Below are 24659 nucleotides of genomic sequence, written 5' to 3'. Positions count from 1 at the left end.
AGGAGCTGCCCGAGGCGGAGAGCGGCTCTGAACAGGGGGCGGACGGGGCTGCCGCCGAGGGGCACGGCGATGAGGAGCAGGAGGAGGAGGAGGAGGACTGCGAGGAGTATGAAGACTTCTCCGAGCTGCCCGATACCTGCAGCATCGCCTCGGACGACTCCTTCTACCCGCCGGGGGGGCTGGAGGACGAGACGGAGGACAGCTGGTCCCTGGAGCAGGAGGACCGCGACAGCCCAGAGGCGCTGAGCCTCTTCCGAGCGTGCTGCACCAACAACGCCGTGGTGTTGCGGGCGCTCATCCGGCAGGGCCCCGAGGCGGAGGAGGTGCGGGAGACCGACCGCAACCGCAGGGTGAGCGGCACGGGGGACGCGCGGGTTGTGCCGTGGGCTTCGGCCCCAGAGGCGCTGGGACGAGGCGGGACAGGAGGAGGCTCCGCCGGGCGGCGGTGTGGGTGCGCTCCTTGGGGAGCAGGGGGCTGCAGTCCCACTTTCCGGCCATCAGCTGCGAGTTTCTGAGAGCTTCGCTTTAGGCAGTGCTACTGTCCCTCCCCTCCCCTTCTTTCTGCTTGTCTTTCCGCCTTTTGCTCTCTAAAAACTTTCAGCTTGTTCTCAGCCCCTACGTTGCCAGGCAGAACTTGCAGAATTCTTGCGCTGAAATCAGACTGTTCTGAATTTTCTCTGTATTTGTGTTGTTAGGATTCTGTGTCAGTACAGTGTTTGTGATTTTGGCTTTTGACTGTCACTTGGCTAACTGCAGGGCAAGATGTGCATTTCACTAAAGCAGGAGAAAACTTTTCCTAGTAATGTTACTGGGGTGTTTGAGTAACATCTAAGTTTAGCAATAGCAACTGCACTCACTTCTATTTCTGCAATAGAATAAAAAAGAATTTATAATTTTTACTTGGAGTTTCCAAAAAAATCTCCAAGAAGTTTCTCTGACTGTTATGTTCACAGAGTGGAAACATAGAATGGTTTGAGTTGCAAGGGACTCTAAAATGTCATCTAGCCCAAGTCCCCTGAAACAAAGAGGGGCACCTGCAGCTCGATCAGGTGCTCAAAGCCCCCCCCAGCCTCACCTTGAGTGTCTCTAGGGATGGGGCTTCTACCACACGTGACATATATGACAGGAATGTTTTGAAATAAAGCCAGAATGATTTTATCTGGGCCAGTAACTTGCATATTCTCAAAACATAAGAGGTCTCTGCATGGAAAATGGGCTAATAATTTGGTTTGGAATGTGTTCAAAGTTGTCTTTATTATGTGTACTTTTAAGATTTTTCCTGCAAAATGTATTTCCTTCTGTCAACAAAAGATTATTGTAATGTGTGTATTTCAGTGACCTGACTCGCAGTGAATTTTTATGAAAGAGATGAATGCAACAAGTTGTATGAACACAGCTGAGGGGGCAGCCAGCCATGGGAGTAGGAGTGAGCTGTAGAGCCTAGAAATATTTTAAATCAACTTTCTGCCAAAGCCAACTCGTGTTGGCTGGTAACACAAGTTGCAGGGCTGCACTAGAGTAGGCCTGGCAGGGCGTGCTGGTGCACCTGTCTGCGTATGAGGGTAGGCCTGAGCTTGGGCCCCAGCCTGTAGCAGCATTGCATGGCGGTGGCCTCCATCAAGGGTTGCAGGTTCAGTGCTCCCAAAGTGCTTGGCTGTGGGGCAAGCTTGGGTCCTTGGTGCGCGTGGCACGAAGGCCTCCCTTTCTGGGCAGGAGGCCGTCACAGCAAAGCAGCCTCCTCCTCTTGTAGGCTGGGACTCAGGGCTGTGAGCACAGCTGACAGCCCTCCCTTCACCATCCTGCTTCACAAAGCTAGTTACTTCTCATCTTTCCAGTATCCCAGAAAAGAATCAAAACTTTAGCTTGGATTCAAATTTTAAAGTTACTTGTTCATACTGTAAAGATAGTTCTGCTCTTCTTAAGCAGATATGCAATTTGACATGAAATTAAGATTTGACACCAAATTCTGTTTTGTTCATTTTGGGGGGAAAACGAAGTAAAAGAAATTCTGGAATTCAGCAGCTTCTGGAAGCCTCATTGGTGGTGCGAGGAGAATGAATTCAATCTTTCTGTCTGCCTGAGGGGATACGACCCTGCAGGAAGTGCCCTAATGGCAGTGATGCAGAGCAAGGCAGTCTGGCTTTTCCAAACAGATGTGAATGGGACAGGAGAAGCGTTTCTGCTGAATCTCCAGGTGTCCCACAGCAGGTTCAGGCACAGCATGGAACCAGTACACAAACAAGCAGCCTGGCTAAACCACAGCACGTTCTCCATTGGCTTTAAGTAAAGTGCCCAAGAAAATCGCTGATTCCTCTTCTGTTATTGTGTGTCTATTCCCAGTTAGTTTTTATTCTTTCCCAGACACTGTTGTTCAGAAAATCAGCAAATTCACATTATTTTGCAATAGAACAGCCATGTTTCTGAGAACTTTACGTGACAAAAAGGAATCCCTCAGCTCTTTCTTTTTCCTGTGGAATTTTTTCAGCTCTTGAATTTGCCTGCTATATAAGATCACTGCAAATGGCACATAAGCAAAACTTATTTGTACTGCCTAAAGACAACTGAAGGAGTTACATTTTCCACTTTAAGGTTACTTTAAATTCCTCAAATTTGTACTAATAGCTTTTAAAGTCCATGATACTACTTGTTTACAATGCATTATTGCATGCAGTTATTGAAAAGTTGGATGCTTTTTTTTTTTTTTTTTCTCACTGAACAGATAAGAAGAACTTCTGCTGCTTCTCAAATTTTCTTTCTTTCCAACTAGGCAGGAGAGAGAAGGATCACTTGCTTTAGAGAAGTGCAGTGATGAAGGAAGGGCTGTCCGATTAAGTAAACTGACTGTGTTCACAGCTCTGATCTGATAACTTCTGTTATGTATGTACTATGCACCTGCATTTCCACAATTTAATTTGTTTTCCTAAACAGTACTTTTTTAGAAAGTGCAGTATGTTATGGTAGAAAGATAAGATCACATCGTGATTTTCAAAGTGATTAAACTCAAATCTTCAAATATAACATGAGGAAGAAACTTCCAAATGGTTAAATCCTTAAAATGAATTTGGGAGTGAACAGCTGGAGTTTTGGCACTCTTCTGCTTTTATATTTTGACCCCCAGCCCTAAAGTAATCTATTCTGTGAGCAAATTATGATTTGAAGAAATTATTTCCAAAAATGACAAAGTCTAGATGAAACTTTTCATATTTTTCTTGATCCTTTTCATAGAAAGACACTATTTCTCTCATTTGAGACTGTTTTCCAGGCCTCCACAGTGACTTTTCACAGGATTTCTGCAGGAGGTGATTTTTCCTGCGCTGTGTTCATGAGCTGCAGGATCCCCCACGCAAGAACCACCTGTCAGGCACAAACTTTCATTAAATCCACCTTCCTGCAGTAAACATTAAATTCACCATCCTTCACAACATCTGACTTATTAGTCACCACAGCCTCAGGACCGATGTCTCCCTCTGTCTCATTTTCATTGTCGTAAAGGAAACAGCAGTTTATATGCTGTGATGTGTATATGCAGGTTCTCAAAAAGGTTCATCCCTGCATCCTCTGCAGCCCTGCTGGCTGAGTATGGAGTCCAGAAAGGCCAGCTTCATGTTGCTTGTTTTCTCTCCTTGGCAGATCTGATAACAAAATATTTGGAAAACAACTATGACAACGTATAATAAAGTAGTTGCAGATCAAGCAGGATTGTCTTTCCTAGCTTAAAGTATTTACCTGACTTGTGCTACAGTATTTACTTGTCTCATTCTGGCAGTAAAGAGGGTTCTGCAAATATACAGAAGATAAAATTTTGGCTTCAGTGAAAATTCTTGACCTGACAGGGACCAAAGTGCCAGTCAGTCACAGTGATGGGGGGACTGCTTTCCTTTCCTCCTTGCTAGCTACATTTCAAGAATTTTAGTTATTTACATTTCATAAGTTTGACATAATATTAAATCCTGTCTGAAGAGCAGGATTATGTATACTCAGAAAAACAGAGATTCAAATTTTGGTGTTACCTAACCACAAAACGAAATTTGCCATGTCAGGCAATGAGGAATGAGAGAAAAAGGTGAAAAGGCAAAGAATATCCCCCCACCAGGTTTAAAATAATCACTGTAGCTTATCCTCAGAATGGTTTTGTGTTAACTACCTAAGTTGTGTAGTCTGTTTTACTGACTGTGCTGAAGGTCTGTATTTTAGGGTTGATATATGTATCAAAACATTCTGTTGTAGTCTTCTTTGGCTTTTCATTTTTTAAGTCACTATTCAGTGGGTCTTTCACCCAGTTTCATGCATACTCAGGAACCACTGCTAGAAAAATACTTGGAATTAAACAGATTATTGTGTAAGCTTACCACTACATAGTGGAGCTTGTGCATTTGTGTTATTAGTTCATTTCTCTTAAAAGACAAAATAACCTATGTGGCTCAGCTTGTGAACTCCTACTTCTCCTTTCAGAAAATATTTCTAAATCCATATTTGAGCACAGTTGATTTTTCACATAAATTCTTCATACAGGATGCTGTTAATCAGTGCTGCTCTGTAGCTGGTTTTCCCTTGGGGCATGGTAGATCCACAGCTCTCTCATCAAACAAACCTGGATTTGTGTCTTTGTTCTTCTCTCCTTTTTCTGTTAAAGGAAGAGAACTGATCTGGGGCTATTCTTCACGATATAAATTTCTTTTGATTTCTTCTCTCATTAGTGGCTGATGCTCAGTAGAAAAACAAATGAAGAAATACCTGGGGAGGGACAAAGACTCTGCTTCAGAACTCTGGAAGTTGCTACTACTCAGAAAGCAAAAAACAGTTAGCAGTGTGCTTCTAGGCACTTACTTGAAAAACTGGTGAGAACGTAGGGCTGGAAGTCAGTCCAGAGAGGATGGAGCAGGAGAGATTTTCTGTGGGGTGAAGTGGAAGAATATTTCCACTTTCTCATTCTTTGCTTGGCATAGAACAGTGGGTTTCTCCAGAGCATGTTTCAGGGGTCTCTGCTATGCTCGTACTCTTCCGGGTTATGCTTCACATATGCTTCACAGATATGCACAGTGAATACTCAGTGAAGATGGCACCCGAATTTACCTTTGCTAAAGGCATATATTCCCAAAATTGTGACTGGCTGTGGAGGACACAGAGCCAGCGGTTCCCATTTCCTGGGTAAGGAAATACTGGGTTTGGTAAAACTTCTGCACACATCACAAGAAGTGTCAGAGCTTGGGTAGCGTGGTTGTTATTGTTGTTTTTGTTTTATCTGCGTGATGTTAACCTGCAAAAAGGAAAAACAAAGTGTGTAGTATTTTGTGGTGGAAGACAAGATAAAGGTACATAAAGATCTTGCCATGTGCTACTTTTTGGTTTTAGTGGCACACAGTATAAGTCATCCCCTGTCAGAAAAAGGACTTGACAAATGTCATCAGCTACTCTGGTAGGAAATTTTTTCTTATATTCATAGTCTGTTTCAGTTCCCTTGTGTTCTCTCATACAAGGTATTCTCATGTGAGCAATTGTATTAATGTCATGACGCTAAACCATAAAAGGGAATTTTTTAGGGTGGAATTAGTTTTAAAAAGACCCTAAAGGCAAAAGTAATCTAATTTAAACCCCTCAGAATAGTAAAAAAAAACCCCTAAATGCACACACAAAAAAACAATTCCTGGATATATTTATGAGTATATATTTAAAAAGGAAATGAGTGAGCAAAAAAAAGCAAGAAATAACAGTTCGCAAAATACAGATGCCACTCAAACCAGATTGGGAACTTTTCAAATACTGTAGTTAAACTCAAGGGAAGCCATCAGAAAGGAGAGGATAGGCTATGGAGAATGTGAAGTTAATTGTCTATGGAGGAATTTGGTGAAATAGTCGGAGGGTAGATAGTGATAGGACAAGAGGGAATGGTTTTAAGCTCAAGGAGTGAAGGTTTAGATTGGATGTCAGGGCTAAGTTCTTCACAGAGAGAGTGGTGAGGTGCTGGAACAGGCTGCCCAGAGAGGTTGTGGATGCTCCACCCCGGAGGTGTTCAAGACCAGGTTGGCTGGGGTCATGGGCAGCCTGGTCTAGTACCGGATCTGGAGATTGGTGGCCCTGCCAGTAGCAGAGGGGTTGGAACTTGATGATCTCTGGGGACCCTTCCAACCTGAGCCATTCTATGATTCTATGATATGATTCTATGATACAGATAGGCACATGGAGGCATTGTCGGAAGAGTACATGCAGAGTAGGTGAATGCCTGTCCTTGTCTGTGTTCATCCTCTCTGGAAGGAATGCCTTCCTATGTCTGGCACAGAAACAAATCCTTTGAAACGACTGATCTGTAGAAGAAATATTTGCATGGAACATGATTTCTTTGGAGTAAAGGCAATGGTTAATATGGATTATGAGGGTGCTTAGAAGGAAATGGGAATGCAAATCTTTATCAGACCACTGGAAATGCATAATGAGATGTACTGCATCCTCCAAGAAATAGGCAGGCAGTAAGACATAATTTGTACTTAGTGTCAAAAGCTGCATTATCTAACAGATGTAGCTCTTTCTGAAATTGATAGATACAGATTTGAAGACCTCATCAACCTGAGAAAGTTGTACAAGTTTAATCTAATTTCAAGTGATGCAGCTTTTAAAGAAACCAGATGAAGAGCAATTTCTTTTAAGAATTTTGACAAATTGCTTCTTGCAAAGTATATTGAACAGGAGAGAGGTTTTCAGCCTGACCTGACTATAGCCCAGAAGTAAAGGTCATAAAAATCTTTTGTTCCAATTTAAGCAGTGTTTCACATCAGTATCTTAAGTCATCTATTTGGACTTGCAGAGCTCCTCAGTGATGCTGTAATGATCCCAGTTACCCAGTGGAGTACAGGTTGCCCCTAGATGTAAAGAAATGCAACTGTTTCAAGCATCCATGATGTGAAATACCGATAACCAAAAATCATAAAACTATGACAAGAGGTATTCTAACAAGGGTGGTTCCCGAGATATTTATCATCAGTTATAATGACAGATGTATAATGATGTCTTTAGTAAACCATGTCTGTAACACAGAAAAAGAAATGTAACCTCAGTATGCCTTACTGCATTTTTCCAGTGGGAGTCTTTCAGGTTTGTTTTACAGTGCACAATGTGGCACTGCTAATTCGTTCACCTCATTATGAAATGCAAGTTCATGTTGTTGGAAGAGAGCTGTGAAGGAATTGCTCAAAAGGGAGCACCAGCATTAATTTTCCCACTTAAATGTTCCTATGTTCCTTTTCCTGAAGTCTTGTTGGGGTATACAATTCTCTTCAAAATCAGGACTTAGATAAGATTTGAATTCTTGCAGTTTGATAAAAGGGTTATTTGGAAGTAATGTGTAGGCTTTGTGGCTTTCTACACAACTTCAGACAGAAGTTCCTTTTGATGCTGAAGCTGCAAAAAGCAGTCTAAGAAAACGGGAAGAAAGAAAGAGACAAAGGGAAAAAAAAAGCTCAGAAAAATCCATGAAGAACAGTTGTCTTTAGAAATTCAGTTTTAAACTCTGTAATAAAAGAGATGGAAAAAAGACAGTGATATTTCTCTCCTTGCTTATGTTGAAAATAAAGACTCCCGTGCAGACAAGTTAGGTTTTTAACTGAAGCCTAGTACAGGCTTTGAAAACTCTGGGACATGAAAAGGAAGGTTATTTTTCCTTTTTGCTACCAATCCCAGCAGTCATATATTTTCTTGTAACAGGAAATAAGCAGTTTTTCATAATTTCTTCCTTATTCTGCTTTGCCTCACTTCAATTAAAGCATTTCAGTTCTAGTTGTTCAACTGCATAGAAAGTTACTTTGTACAGAGCATTAGTACTGTCAAAGGTGCCTTAAAAGGAGCCCAACTTTGGACTGAGAATCCTCAAAAGATTTGATGGCATATGTATTTTCATTAACAGATTTTGTCTTTTATTTTTAAAAGAGGATAAGATAGATCCAAAATTAAATGAAGCTAGAGTTCTTTGCTGTTTTGTGGTGGCATGAAGGCATTCATTTTTGAGTTATTCAGTCATTTTCAGTGAGCACTGACAGATCAAAAGGACATGTGACTGTTATGGGGAATCCCTGTATTGTTTTGATCCCAGCATTTTTCCTGTTACTAACACGCATACTGGTAGAAGTGATTCATCTCCAAGCACTGTTGTTCTTCTGCTTTCCCCTCCTCAAGGTCTAAGATGTCTGATGCAGATTAGAATTTTTTGTAGATTCCAGTAGCACTTCTTTGTGAATCAAAGATAACCCAAATGTCCAGTCATAAGGGTGTTTCAAATCCTTGAGCAACGAGTGTGCCCCTTCAGTTAGGATACTATCCTGCGTAGACATCACTTTTCAGGCCTCATGCCTGACCTGAAACAAAGTACATGCCAATGTAATTTTTTGGAAAGAAAATGGAAATTGAACAAGATGGCACTTGCACTCAGTAGTTTTGGAAACATTTTCCTGTTGAGTATCAGTAGGCTGTAGGAGCTACCACACTAGGAAAGAACGTGGGTCCAAAAGTCCAAAAATTCAAAAATTCAAAAATTCTGAGATGAGTACCAGTGGATTGTTGTCTGGTTACTGTGCATATTAAGGCTTTTGATCTCAAGGCAGGCTGAATGAAGAAGAAAAATAAATTTTCTCAGTCCAACTTCTGAGATAGGAACATGGAAGCATCATACAAGTGATGGGTTTGGGTACAGACTGTATGACAGCAGTTCCTTGTTCCGTATCTTTCCAAGAGCTTAACTTTGAGTCCCTTCATGTCTGTTGGTCCTAGTAGTGCTAGAAGCGATAATCTGAGTTTTGCCTTCTGAAGGACCTCTGATACCACTGCCAAACTGAAGGGAGGGCTGGGCATCTCCCCCAGCAGGAGACTTTGACTGATTTTCCTTCTGCTGTTACAGTTTGCAGAGATGTGAGATTTCTGGTTTTCTGCTCAGTGTGGCTTACCTCTTTCTTGGTTTCAGAGGACATTTCAAAATTAATACAAAAAGGCTTTTCTGGCACAGGATTCACTTGTATTAATTTTAGTCACAAGGCTTTGTGTTTGTGCTTGGAAATAACATGAACTATGAAAATAAATACTGATAAATGTTGAACAAAAAATGCAAGTAAGCAAAGTAGATTTTTCAATCTATCTAGGCTTTTCAGCATGTACATTTGAAATCATAGAATTATAGAATGGCCTGGGTTGAAAAGGACCACAATGATCATCTAGTTTTCAACCCCCCTGCTACGTGCAGGGTCACCAACCAGACCAGAGCCACATCCAGCCTGGCCTTGAATGCCTCCAGGGATGGGGCATCCACAGTCTCCTTGGGCAACCTGTTCCAGTGCATCACCACCCTCTGTGTGAAAAACTTCCTCCTAATATCTATCCTAAATCTCCCCTGTCAAAGTTTAAAACCAATCCAAAATCTGTTTGACTGCTCAAGAAGTGGTATACTGAAATATAAAAAACATAAAGCCATGTTACATCTGTATTTTTGTGATGATTACTGTGTAACTGAGACCAGCAAAAACTGGGTGATTTATCACAATACTATTATGTCTGAATAGTACTTAATTTTCACAGAGAAGAATAATAATGAGACTCTTACATTACTTTACAGATGTTACTTGCTTAGTGTCAGATGAACCTAATGTGCACATATTTTAAATTACGTTTCATTAAAACACAATTTTCTTCCTTTGTAGAAAAGAAATACTTGATTACTAACTAAAATTCACTGCTAATTTTGAAATACAGTACAATTTGGAAAGTGTCAGCAGCCTTTTGATGCGGAGGGTTACAGTGGACAAGCCCAGGCTGTTTGTGCATCGCAAAGTATGTGACACTGGAGCTCTGTGCAGCCAAGTTCATGAGGGCTGGGTCTGACCACAAGTGCTTCTCTAAAATCCACTTATTTTTTCCTGGTTTTCCAACAAATTGCTCATTATTTTTCAATGCGTTGTTCCTATATTGTCTGTGCTTGTACTGAGGAGTTAGGCTTAACTTCTGTCACTGAGGTAGAGTTGCACAAAAGACACTAAAAACTTCTGGTAGTGTTTTTAAATAGAAAATGAAATCTGTGGACTGTGTGACAGCCACAAGGAACTCCCAGTGGCTTTATTGAAAACAGGATTTCACCTTTAATGTTTTTATAAATAAAGTTACTCTCAGAAGGTTATGCTGTTATTTAAGATGTTATATCGTATAGACTTGGATTTAACCATCTCTGAGGGTTCTTTCATTAAAAACAAAACCAAAAACCCTCCCACCTTTGTTAAGTATACATTTTTAGCATGCCCAGTAAGTTACATTAAGAAATAATTAAGTACCATGTGAAGGGGATAGTTGTCACAGAGTTTGTAGTTGCACATCTGGCAGAGAATTAGCAATTCAAATCATATGCTCTGTGGGAAAAACCCACAGTATGGAAATAGTTCCCTTTTTTTTTTCAGTTCTATTATTTTCTATCACGTCTGTTGAATCCACAGGGAGTAATTTGAAAGCAAGCTGACTCGAAATGGGAATGACGCACGATCGGGCTTTTGTTGTTTCACACATTTCGGATGTAGAATGTTTTGAGCCTGACCCTATAATACTGAGTCAGCTGATCTAGTGATATGTTAAAACTCTCTCACACGAGTGTTACATTTTTGTGTAGTATTTATTTATTTGTTTGCTTTTGTCTTTCGGCTCTTTGTATGCAAGGCCCTGCCTTCAGAGCAGCCTGTGAGTCAGGTATGCTGGCGCTGAGGCCTCGCCAACCACCACTACTGTCCCAGATTAGTGCCTGGTGGGAAGTCCTGTCTGTGTTGCTACAACATGGCCAGACTGCTACATGAGCCACCGTTGCAGACTTTTGGAAGAGGGATGGTGGCAAATAACAGAATATACTCAGTACATTCACAAAAAGCAGAAGTCTTTGGTATATTTTTTTTAGAAAGTCTAGGTATCTTGTTATGTTTTGCTCCTATGAAAAAAAGTTTGGACTGCCATTTGATTGGGGAACATGTGAAAATTAGCTGTGTATTCATAGGAATGTCTTTAGGTATGGATGAAGGAAAAGCAAAGAACAAGCTGTATCAGCCCTCACCAACCCACAGTCCTCTGACTGCTGACTGAGTGGAGAGCCGACTCTTCCTTGCCCTTTGCGTGTCCTCTATGGGAAGGATGCTGATGCTATTTTTGCTTTGCTTCATTTTACTGCTTTGGGAACTGGTGTTTTCTCCTGCTGCTGTACGGGCAGTGGGCATTTCCCAGCTCGGAAATTCTTCCTCATGAGCGTGCAACATGTCCATGTATTCCTGAACATAATTACTCATGAAGTAGGAGCCTTAGCACAGTACTAGTAGATCATCACCTTGCTAGTGCCTTACCTGAATTAAAATAGCTTGTATGTGGGTTGCTGAACACAGATGTCTTGGTGCATTTACAATAACTATCTTCATACAAGTTCCCATGGAGTGCACTGAATCCATGACACAAGTGTGGAAAACTTGCTGCAAAAGCAAGATAATTTGATGCGATAGACCAAGCTACCTCACCAAGTCACACCTGTTACAAGAAGTATAGTTGCCTGGGGACTCTGAAAAGTTGCTTTTGAATTTTAAAAATAAAGCAGATACCACGGGGTAATCATTTCATGGACAACATGCATACCGTGAACAGCTCTTCCTCCAGGAATGTGAATTCAGATAAGAAAGAAAAAAATGCCTAGAGGTTTCTAGCAAGGTGATGCTGCTCTACAGTACTTTTTGTACATCAGATCTAGCACTGTCTGCTGTCCCTAAAGCTATCAAATCCACTAACTAGCTATCATGTGGCAGCAAGAAATACTGCTACCTTTCTTTGGAATTGTAGTACCTGAACTTAAATGAGGTCTGCAATAAGAAGCTGCAAAATTTGGTTAGTAATTGTAGAAGTCATGAGAAAGATGTTTTGCCTGATGAATTGCAGGTGAAGGGTGACCATGCTTGACCATATTTTTTGTTTTCCATTTCATTTCTTTAAAATTTTGCCCTTCTCATTTGTGCAAGTGAAGGGAGATCTGAACAAGCCTTCCTTTTTTACTACAGTGCACATTTGCTGCACAGACCTAAATCACCTGGTTGAATTTTAAATAAAAGCTAATGGAAAGAGCTTCACAGCCTGTTTCCATATCAAAGTATTTTTGAAGAGTGATGAAAATTGTAAATACTACCCTTGATAGGGAAAATAGAAATGACTTCAAAATTTGATTATAAATTATCTAAAAATATTTTAAATCTCCATAAGTCTACTGGCAATTTTGATATTAAGCAAATGTTTAGACCAGAGACTTCTGATGCAGAAAGCCACATGCTGATGAAGTTCTTGACACCACAAACGATTTAATGTGAATCAATGAAGATATACAGAAGGCAAGACACTACTAAATCAATAATTTTCAATTTGGCTGTAAAATCTATTTTCCTTGTTCACAAGTTTCAAAAAGAGAAGGAAATTGCAAATTGTCAGGTGTCTGACAGAAACAAGACTTCGATATTTTCTCACTGTGCTTTCTAATATCCATTTGAGTTTTATGAGTTAGCACACAATTTTTGATAGAAAAAATGCAACAACTCCGACTCAAAAATAGAAAGGCTCATCACCTGAAAACAGTGTTTTCTTTGAAATCATTATGGCACTCGTTTTGTTTATTGCTCCTGTATAAATCAGTCTTACTGGGTGGCTTGATACCATTCACCAGACCTGCAAGTCGTTTCTGAGGCAAGAAAAGGGACACAGGGTATCATTCTGTAGTGCTGGGCACAAGACTCGTGAAGTTCTCTCAAACGGAGCATCCAGAGGCTTTGAAGGCTACATAGTAAGCACATCACGTCACACCTGTTCAAGATTGAAAGCAAAACAGAAAATACTGACTGCAATGCATTTGCTTTTGTAGAATCCATTTTCCATTTCTTAGCTAAGTCCAGTGCTGTGGAGTTGAAAATGACAAAAATGAGGAAAATTGTGTTGACAGGCCTTCTCTGTGCTGGCTCAATGGGCTTGTCTCCAAGCAACCAAGTCAGTTTCTACCTAAAGTCTTCTTTTACCATTTAGGAATCCCTGTTGTTGTTGGTAGATCTTTGTTATATCTTTAGCAGAAAAACATGTTCAGTTTCCCAAGCTTGCCAATCTTTATGCTTGGATGCAACAGATCGGCCCTGACAGCTTCTGTGACCTAACACAGTGCTGAGCTGATGGGAAGTGTCCTCCTGTAACAGAAAAACAAAACATTCTGGGAAGCAACACACAGAGCTAAGGGATTTACAGACCTATTTGCTAATCCCTTTTTTTTTCAAGATGGCTGCAGCTAAATGTGCAGTTATGTGAAAATGTTAGACCTGTAATTACTGTGATGTTTGGCAAACTTTGAAAACTTTCTCCTGGTATTGTTGTAAGATTTAATAAGATCAGTAAAGAAATACTATAATAAATGTTTCTAACAGCTACAAAAGAGGAAAGACCTGGGCATAAATTTTATACTCTTTAGTATTAGCAAAGATAGTTCTTTGTACATTACTTGAAAATTGCATACTTGTTTCAAAAGTACTGTTCTCAGCCAGAATGGAAAATCTCCAGTATTCAGATAGATGGTTTTCCTGAGGCTGAATTTAAGCCTCTGTCCTTGTGGAGAGCCAGCTCTCAGTGCCATTTGTGGAGCACTGGTAAACAGCAGTACAGTAAGTGGGAAGGAGTGAAAGACTTCTTAGAAATGTGAGAATTGTGGTATATTCCTCCAAGTTTCAGAAGCTTAAATCCAAGGCTGTGAGTTTTATCGGATAAATTTTATATCAGTAAAAATCCAGCTGTTGGCCTCCTGCATGATCATTTATAATATCCTACAGTAGCTGTGTTATACAGAGTTGTAGGATTACAGGATTGCAAACCTTTCGTATCATAGGACCTGAAATTAATCCATACATCCAAAATCCACCTTAGGTTCCTGAGTGAAAAACAGACACTTCTCATCAAATCACAACGGATGCTTCTATTGCTCAGAGAATTTTATATATCTACATATACATATATATTCATTTTCCCTTTTGGGAGAAAGCAGTATGGGGCATAAATGAGACAAAATCCAGTATTGGTGAAATTAGATACACATCCTAGATAAAGGAAACTCTCACTGTTGAATGCATAATGATAAGGGCTTTCAAGGACCTGAATGCTTGAACATCAGAAGAACATTGTCACTTGCACTAACTGATGATAATCTGAAGAGACAAGCTAATGGGAAGAACATTATTTTCACAATAGTGGGTTCTTTGGTGGTAGTAGAGAAAAAAAAACAAAAACCTGCTACATCTGGAAAGCCTGTTTCATCTCTACCACTAATACTTCAACACACTTTTCCTTCAGAATATCAGTAAGTAGCTTCTGTGTTTTGTGAATGGCTCCTACTGATTGCTGTTACCATGTCATCCTCTTGATTGAAAAGAGATGATGGTTGTTGCTATATGATAACTCATCTATAGTGAAGTCTATGAGGTGAATCCAGAGTTTCATGTGCATACAGGGTTAAATACTAACCTTGTTCTGCCCCTTGTTCTGTGGTAGGGCAGCTGACCTTCTCCCTCCTTTTTGTTCCCACTGGGAGGGAATGTTTACTGCAGCTTCCTGGTCCACTCAGTCAGTTCCAAGATCAATACAGCTTATTATTAGAAGATCCAACATCAGTAAGGAGGGTTACTATTAGAAGTGTCATAGAAAAAAAGAAACAGTGAGGATCAGTGGACAGGAATGAAGATACGAGAGTGTTACTTATCGATTGATGTTATTAAACTTAATGTCAAAGAGTGGATTAAGAGATTGGTCTTACTGCTCTTGCAGCTTCTTTAGATCACAAGGTGAAAAAGTACAGTGATACTTCTGTGTGTAGGCAGTCCTTCACCTCTAGTATCCCAGGAAGGGCATGCATTTGCTCTTTTTGTTGAGTATAGGGCCTCGCAAGGAAGAGTTTTCATCCAAATGAGTTTTTCTTCATCAAGATGATCTCTGTAGTATTGAAGCCTTTGCTTTCAGTGGCTGATTGACCATTGGTGGCAGATCTCTTCTTGAGCTCTTTCACAAGGTTTGAGTCTGATGTGATTCCACAATGAGAAGGGTCAGATAAACACCAGCTAAATGAATTTAGAGAAATTTAAAAAAAGGCACTGGAACTTCTTGGATGCTTTGTCTTTACTAATATCACTTACAGGAGCTCACTGCCACAAGAGAGTGCTTGCAAATTCATCTCCGGACGTGTCTCTTCAAAGAGATCCACAGTGAAAATGCACCACACTATGACTTTATAAATATATGTTGTTTATGGAAGAGAGAGATTAGGAACAGAGGGAGTAGAACATTATGTATTTATTTCTCAGCCAGTGTCAAGTTTAAATTTATTGTTTACAAAGACTTTGTGAATTAATATTTTTGGAGAGGTCTTCTGAGGAAAAAAAACCCACAAACCAACACAATGCATTCAAACGTTTCTTAGCCTCTTGCAACAGACCTGAGCTACAGGCAGTCTGTGCCTGAAAGAACATAAGAAAGAGCAAGGAAAATGCATCTATTAAACACTTGGCCAAAGAGTTTAATGATAGGCCTTAAAATCAAGGGGTATATTTTTTGATAGTTAGCTTAGTGCACAAAATGGATTTCATATTGTTCTGAAGATGCTACAAAATATGTTTATAAAATGGTGCCGCCTCTTCTTTTTAATATTAAATGTGTGAACAGATATGTGTAGGTTGCTCCGAAAGTAATGCTTCCTTTTTATTTCCATGGAATGACGACTGCTGCAAAAAGCACAATAACACTATTTGATAGAACTAATTCTCAGCTATAAAACAATATTTTTCAACATAGTCACCACCATTAGCTACGCATTTTCACCAGCAATGAACAAGAGCCTGAATGCTGTGCTCATAAAAATCTGCAGCAGTGAGATCACTGCCTTTCTGAAATGAAAAAATATATATGTATGTATATATATATACTTTAATAATTAAATTGATTGGTAGATAATTATTATAACCTTAGATTTTGAAGTACTCTGGAAATTGAGAGATCTTTCAAAATGATCTCCATGCACTTATTTCCACAGAAGGTGTGGTTTGATCCTTATTACAACCTCATTTTTCTCTTGCGGTCCCCTGGCTCCCTGTGGCTCTGTTTGGCACTGGCAGGAGCTGCCAGAGTTTGTGGCCTTGTGCTCCTGAGGAATTTTTCCACCCCACAATGTCTTAAATCCACTGCTTGTTGAAAATGCTTGTTCATAGCGATGCCTAATAATTTGCAGTCTGCTTCAGTAGTGAGAAATACATTATCCTTGTTGGGTTGTTTATAGCCCTCAGAAGCCTTGATAGATGTTGCATGGCAAGCCAGTGCTATGACATGAAATTTGAGATTGAGATGAGCTCACCATTACTGGAGCAGGATCCTGGTGTCAGTGGGAGGCTGCTGCACCGCCTCCTGCAGCCCTCTGCAGCTGGTGCATTGGTTTGCTATGATGATATGCCCTGAGCTGCTGACATGGGGTCTGTGATAGGTTCAGAAAATCCAAATCAGCATTCCCTCATTAAAATGAAGTTTGCCATTTATACTGTTTTTTGAAGTCAGACCTCTCACTTCTGTTTCATAGATATCTTCCCTCTTTGAAGCCAGAGAAGAGTGACCCATATGTTGCACACATACTGAAAGACTAGAGAGGAGGAATATATAAATTTGGCTGCCGTGTATCGTGTATTATTACTGTCAACACTATCAAAACTTCGTGCTAACATTTGATAGTATTAACACTGATTAGTATGTGCTACATAAACAGTAAAGCTAGGATTAGTAAGGCTGCATTATTTGTCAGAGATCATCACTGCTTAGTAGTTGTACCTGACATGATGGTCTAAATAAATGGAAAATGTGAAATGTAACCTGATAAAAATAGTGTTACTTCCTCTACCATCTTCCCACAGCATTTTCTGTCCTTTACAGCCAGGCTTCCCGAAGCCGAATGCAGAATTTTTCCCCAGAAACAAAATCCTGCTCTGTTTTCCATGTTACTGAATCCAGTGATAACTTCCTCTTTGTGTATGGCTAATGAAAGTACATCTCTACTGGATGAATTGTCAGTTCATTGTAAATACGTGTTATTTTTATTATTCACTGTTTCATTACAGTTTCCTTGCATACTCCTTTCCTAAGATTGTACCTTTTTACCTTCTGCTGTGACCTATGGTGTCACATACACTACATGCTTAACTGTGTACTGCCGGAATATCTCAAATGTAACTTTTGTGATTCTGTTCTCTCTTCTATTCTGCGAAAGAATGATCCAGTTCCCTCCCTTTCCATACACATTTCTTGGTGCTGTTTATTGGTTTTGTTGCACAAGCCTGCTGTCACTAGCAATGGCATTTCTCCCACCTGATGGAACTTAAGGCTGATCAGTACATTCCTAATATAGTCTCACCAGCTGTCACTCTAAAATAATATATTATTTTTATAAAATCGGTCTTTAGCATGAATGTGTATACCTGCTAACATATTGATGAAATAAATTAGTTAAACCTATATATTTATAAGCATTTTTATATTTTAACAGAATCACATTAAATTTTTAACTCAGGTGCCCCAAAGTTAAGGTATTCTTGCATTAGCTGTATCCACAACTTGCACTGCTCTATGTGGCCTTCAGTTCTTTGTTTCAAGCTGTGTCTAGAAATGAAAGAACAAAATAACATTTTTTTCATGTGACAATGTGATTCCATTTCTACTGTTTTAAGAAGAATCACCAAGTGACATCTGAATGCACATTGTGAGTTCAGCTAGCAATGCAGTCCTATCCGCCTGCAACTCAGCTCAGTGCCCATCAGCTCATTTTATTTTTGCATGGCTGTTTCTGCTGCTAGATCTAAACAACAAAAAAGTAATAAAAGAAACAAAAGAATGTTTTCTGTACTTCAGCAGCCCCGCAGCCCTTTGCAACCAATGTGATCTGGGGACAGTGCATGCAGAAGATAACACCGATAAAGGAATTTCCTTTAGAAGATAAGCTGTGGGAAGTGCTCTTGAGTATCAGGTTGCCTCATAGGAAGACCAGGAAAACTTCCTGCAGGAGTGGTAAGGATAGAAGACTGCTACTTTCTGTGTAACAGTCCCATTCTCTTCTCATCAAACTTCTCAGGAGTGGAAGGTTTAATCATGATAAAACATGATATTCAGGTTTGGCACAATCGTAGAATCGTTAAGATTAGAAAAGCTCATCTAGTCCAAATGTCAACCCATCTTTACCATGCCCACTAAAACATGCCCCTCAGTGCTACATCTGTCCTTTTCTAGAAGACCTCCAGGGACGGTGACTCCACCATCTTCCTGGGCAGTCTGTTCCAGTACTCTTTCTGAGAAGAAATTTTTCCTGATTTCCAACCTGAACCTCCTCTGGCACTACTTAAGGCTGTTACCTCTTGTCCTGTTACTGGTTATCTGGGAGAAGAGGCTGATCTCCATCTCTCCACAACCTCCTTTCAGGGAGCTATAGAGAACAATTAGTGTCTCCCCTGTGCCTCCTTTTCTCCAAACTAAAAAATTATAGTTCCCTCAGCCTCTCCTTATAAGACTTGTGCTCCGGATCACCAGCTTTGTTGCCTTTCTTTGGACACATTCCAGGGCCTCAATGCCTTTCTTGTAGTGAGGGGCCCAACACTGCACACAGTGCTCAAGGTGTAGCCTCACTAGTGCTGAGTGCAGAGAGATGATCACCGTATCTTCATATGCACCCTCCCCTCTCGAACATCTCCGACCACACTGTGTGTTAGCTTTCCCCTTTGTGTTTCCCTTACAGCCCTGAGCAGCAGCTTCTGAGGGCTTCTGTCAGCTGTTGGTACCACTAGTAACACTGAAACCAATGCAGGCTGTGCATGCTGGTAAAGAAGAGAAGTCACTGTGATGTTAGTGCCTCTTCTTGTTACTTGGTTCATTACACAAGTGGCAGTGGTTTTATTTGTTGTGTAAGGCAAGCTTTTGTGAGCTCATTCAAAAATGAACTTTCCTGACACTATTTTTAGAGGTGATTACCAAGATTTAGATTAGACTAGATTAAGTAAGGGCTTTTGCAGAGATGATATATCTGCTAAGCTATACCTTTACTTAAAGACATGCAGCCTGACTGATAGAAGGGGGATTATGAAATGTGTGAGTTGAGCATATCCCACAAAACGGAGGGGGAAGACTGTGGCTCTTCATTTGCATGTCTGAAGACTGCCTCGTGTTTGTTCCTCCTGGAGTGGGATTCACCCTGTAACATGAATTGGTTTGTAATGCTGAGAAGCAGAGGTGGCATTTTTGTGCCTTGCATGTTCAGCCGCTGGAACGTGTAGTGTCAGTCAGGCTTGCTTTTGTTGCCAGGTTCTGCTTTAGGCGCTTTGCTCCTCTGCAGATCATTGGGAATTGCATGCTGCTGCATCCCTCTGCACCAGAACACCTTTCTGCACCTGTCTCGTTGCTTTCCCCTGCAAAATCAGCATCTCCCCAGGCCAGGTGCTGGGTTTTGTCCTAACAGTGGTTGAACAAAATTCATTTAAATTCCTGATTTTTTTTTCTCGATACAAATTTGCACATGGCTAAGCTGTTACAGCTCTTTCTCTCAAAGGTCAGCCTGAATTATTTTGTGCAGATAATGTTAAAGCTTATGCGCCTGATGGATTTCTGTGGCACATAACCACCACTTCTCATGGGACTGATGACCCAAATAATTACCTCATCTCAGTCACCGCTGATCTCATCAACTAAACCAATTACAATATAAGCTCAAGCCACTTACAAAAGTTTCTCAGATTGCTTTATATGGACTGGAAGATTTTATGCATTGTACACAAATTAGTACGTAGCCAATAGGGACATTCAGCACTAAATTTTACTCTCTTTTACCAGGACAGAGATGAGGAGGTTCATTATTAACCTAAGTTCCATGGAGTGGCAGAGTAATGGAGATCTGCTCTTCCCTCAAATAACACTAGGGGATTTCTTTTGCAGTACTTACTCTGATTATTTGGCTTTATGTAATTAAAAAGAGATACAGTTTCATGTTATGTATAACACAAAATATTAATTTTCTGAATTATTTTTTATTTTAGTAAGTGAATGGAAAACAGTTTAAAACTTCTTGTTATTCTATATGTTATTTTTCTTCCATTTCTATTACTTGTAATATTGTTTGTGCGATATGCTTTTAACTTAGGCATAATTTTCATAGCTCTCTCTGCTTATGATTATGGATTGTAATAAATCATTATCATTTAATTCAATTACAGGCTGGTTTAATCTGTTAAGCCAACCTTGCAGAATTGTTGCTAATTGTCACTAATACTATACAGACTGCTCACAAAACAAACTGGACAGTTCTTTATCCTGATGTTTATAAAACAAAGTGGGTAATGTCAGTTCAGCCTTCTGCCAAAAACATTTTTTTTTTTCTGGGATAATAAGCAAAAAGCTATAATAATCTGTTTTTATTTTCAGCATCTTGGTAAAAATAAGTTGCCTGAAGATTTTTTTTTAAAGCTGAATTAATTGTGTGCTGTATGTGATTTGCTCTGCTGTTCAGCTTGAGTTCCTTATTGATCCTCTGGTATTTTTCTGATCTCTATTATCCGTAATGATCTAGTTTACAAATAGCATGACATCCGTATTTTTGTTGTAAAATCTGATCTATAAAATTGTCTCCTGAGATATCCATTGTCTCACTTAATCAGACTTGTTATGTCATTAGCCAACAGAGCTGAGCAAGTCAGAGTCTGGTTTTGTAGTGGCAGCATTATTCAAGTCTTAAATGGAATCCAAGGCACATGAAGACGTTTCAGTTTAAAATGAATGGCAATTAATCTCCCGCTATTTTATTATATTACAAACATGCACATTTCAAAATAATGCCTCTATGGGAATTTTTAATAAATACCATTATCCCAGTTACAGAAGAATGGTGTAAATCTCTTGGAGTTCTTAAGCACTGCTTGAGGAAGGTGCAGCAAATGTGGTTAACTTCAGGTAGTCCCACGCCTGAAATTGTCCATTTGACAATCAGCCAAGGATATTTTATTTATAATACATGGAAAATTGGGACTGACTGTTTTGCCAGATAATCTAAGTAAAATACTGCTAATTATGCCTTGTCACTTTAAAACAAAGGAAGTTCTTTCAAAAATGTTAGTTACATAAACTTAAAAAATGTCATACTGTCCAGAAAAACTGTGGGGCAGCTCTGTGAAATGCTAAATGTTTCCTCAACACCTGGCAGTATCACGGCTTCTTGTTGAACAAAAAAACACAAAACCTGTTACTGAGATCAGTTTTAACATCTCTCCTCTTACGTGACACAATCTGCAGTAAATTTTAACATAGGAACAATGGATGACATGCTTTCTTGTCTGTCACGTGGAAACCGTGTGTGAGGTTTGAAAAATGAAAAGGATCTCTTGCGCAACTCAGGGAAGCCGACAGGCCAAGACTCCTATAGCGAAGAAATCACTTTTCTTATAGTCCAGAAGCATCATTGCCATTTTATGTTTATGGTTTCCTCGGCTATCCTTCTGCACGGAGGACAAAGCAGATTTTTTGTTTGTTGTGTCTCGTTGGTCTTGGTAGATGACTGGCAGAACCCTGGCTGCCAAGCAGGAGAGGACGGTTGTCAGCTAACAAACCAGCCCTTGAGAATCAGGAATGCTGTGCTTGCATGGTGGGTTACATCAAGAGCTATTTCTCCTGGTTATGCATTGTTATGGTATGCATTTGCGAACAGTTTGGATCGTTACTATATCATTTCAAAGAAGCAGTGGTTGGGGATATGTAAAAGGGAGAGGAGGGAAAACATAGATGGAGAAAGGTTGAAGTTTTAAAGGCAGGAATATGGGAATTTATCTTTTTGACAAAAAAGAAAAAATAAAAGCAAATTCAATTTTTTTAAGTTATTATTTTCTACATACGCTGACCATTTCGCAAGTGCCCTAAAATTATTTGTATGAGAAGTAGAATAACTGATACCTTAGCAGAATTGTAATGAACGTATGGGAATGTTGAGTCACAGCCTGAACCCCTGATTGATCACCTGAGGCAAGCACTGAGTCAGCCATGGGAGCACAGGTGCAGGCAATTCAGCTGTGTGACTGGAAGGGGTGGAGCCTGGCTGCACCTCTCCTAAACCTCAGTTAAGGGCTGGCTGTCCATGGGGAAGAATTTCTTCCTGGAGTTCCCTCCTTTTGGAGTTCGTTACTGTGAGCCTAGGACATGAGGGAGCATTTCATTTTTGATTGTCTCTTTCTACCATGATAATTGTTCTAGCTATAAACCTGTAAAATACTATCCTAACCATGCTACTCTTCTAACTGTACATTTGTTAATTGTACAGATGAGATAAAATGTTGTGTCTTGTGTGAGGATAATCAGATTGTTCAGATTCAGGATTTCCCAGATAAAATTATATATAATGCTTTCTTTTTATCTTCTGAGAAACATAAGATGCACAGCTGTATCATACTGTATCAATTGCTGTAACAATTGCTTCAAGAAACACTTTACTGAAAGAAATGTTGTGTTTTTTTTATACCTATTAATTGAGATTTCAGAAAAAGCTCAAAACATAATGGAAAGCATTATAGGGCCATAGACCCTATATACTTTAATGCCAAAGCTTTCTTGCAAAAAGAAGAGCTAATGTTTGTCGCTGCTTATTTTTTTGTTTTAAAATGTTTTTCTTTTCACTTTTATAGAGAACAGTATATGACATGTTATCTCAGGATCATAGACTTGCTGAATACGTATCTCCTGTGGAAATCTTCTGTGAAAACATGTCTCAGTACTGAGTGAAACATTCTTGCATTAGAGAAGATAACTAGTCTAAATTTGTACAACTTGTTAAAAATACCACTCCCCTCAAGAATTGTTAATATACTCAAGATTAGGATTCCACTTCCTTTCTGATTTGCAGAACTGTATGGGTTGGAAGTGACCTCAAGAGATTGAGTCCAGCTCCTTATTGTCAAGAATTTTAGGTCTCCAAATTGTTGTATGCTGATTTTTCTGATACCATAGTAATTGACTTTTTTCTGAATGGGTGGCTGATGTTTTAAATCTGTGGAGCTTTTGGAGTGGTAAAGACCTATGTCTCAAACATTACATGAAAGATTAATTTTTATAGAACTAAATATTGAAATCCTTGCCGAGTGGACACTGATGATTTTTTTAAAGCTAAGACTGATTATATTTTAAGATTTGAGTGCATCTGGACAGTCCATCAGAAGAATATGTATTTTCTTAATGATCGTTATCTGAGGTCATAACTATGTGCATATGTATCTGGGTATCTTTAAACAGAATCCTCTGTACAGTTTCAATAAAATGCTTTGAATTATTATGGGTTCTTCACAGGGAAAATGAGATGCTCTTTGTAAAGGAGTTTGGGGCTTTGTTTTATATTAAGGATGGTGGTGAGCTGAGAATAAAATAAATTGGAGTAATTATCTAATGATGTAATTGAAAAATATTGTAGATAACCTGTGAGCATCCTGAAGAGCTGGCCTTGCCTCCACATTTTAATGAAGCTGGTTGCCACCTAAACCAAAAAGGAGCTATCCAGATTGAGAGTGAGCCAGGACACTGAAATATTTATACCTGGTTATGATGACAACATATCAGAAGCCACAGCTGTGGTCATTTGGTGAATGGCTCTGCCTATGTGTGTATATAGAGGGGGAAAAAATAAAAAGAGCATAGAAGCAAGAGCAGTTTAAAAAAGAGACAGAGGAGTCAGGCTGGGCCATGCTGTCTTTTACACTTCAAAAAGCTTTCATGTTCTTTTCTCTTACTTCTTTTCATAACCAGGCTTTATTTCCTGCTGCTATTTGTGGTGGTGAGCAGGCAGTGTGTCTGGGCATGCAGGGACACCAGGGAGGCTGAGATGGGTGTCTACCACCATATCCTTTTGGTAGCCAGAAGCTGATGCTGATCTCAGGGCAGTGGTGCTGGTCATATGGGGCAGCTGCAGGAAGCTTTGGTGTGTCCACAGGTGCCTTCACTTGGCACATGTCAGCTCTGCACACATTGACATAGGACTGCTTAGACATCCTGACACCTAGAGATAATGGAATTAATTGCTATTGTCAAGCAAGTTAAGCACTGTAGTTCCATGTAATTAATGACAAATGTATTTTGATGCATTTTAGAGAAGCTCCCAGTTTGTTGCTGTTGAGTGATAGGCTGTCTCAATGCCAAGCTTTGAGGTTCACTTCCTGGTTTGGCTTCCTCCTGGAAATTGTACAGCTTCCAGCTGTCATAAAGCACATTAAAGAGGAACTCTGACAGTGATTATATTTATGCTTATCAAAAATGTTAGGTTCTAATGGCAAAAGTCAAACATTAAAAGATAGCAACAGGCAGCAGGAGCACAGATCCTCTCCATTGCCATCCCTTCAGAGAACAAGCCTGTTGTTCACAGAATTCATATTCACATTAGGTACAATTCATCCTACCTGCCTGGTTCCTTTTATTGTACAGTAAAATTTGATTTATTCTCATTTGAATACAGAGTATATAGCTGTGTAAGTTCAAGATGGTTATAAACAGTTACTTTCCAAGTAGCGCAATATAAAGCCTACTGCCCGAGGTATTTCTGATGAATGACAAGAATTACTTGCCAA

The 24659-nt window shown here is 39.7% G+C and overlaps 1 protein-coding gene across 1 annotated transcript in view; it reads left to right on the top strand.

Annotated features, from left to right (window-relative positions):
* ANKRD33B (ankyrin repeat domain 33B) overlaps positions 1-24659 on the top strand; it is a 40101-nt gene that overhangs the window by 3265 nt on the left and 12177 nt on the right. Inside the window, exon 3 of the mRNA XM_010708555.2 lies at positions 3-350. Coding sequence (XP_010706857.1) covers positions 3-350 — 348 coding nt within the window. The remainder of the gene's footprint in view (positions 1-2; positions 351-24659) is intronic.

This window comes from Meleagris gallopavo, chromosome 3 (genome assembly GCF_000146605.3).
Source record: "Meleagris gallopavo isolate NT-WF06-2002-E0010 breed Aviagen turkey brand Nicholas breeding stock chromosome 3, Turkey_5.1, whole genome shotgun sequence".
Classification (NCBI taxonomy): domain Eukaryota; kingdom Metazoa; phylum Chordata; class Aves; order Galliformes; family Phasianidae; genus Meleagris; species Meleagris gallopavo.
The sequence above is the reverse complement of the archived record's forward strand: the minus strand, read 5'-3'. Positions and strand labels throughout refer to the sequence as shown.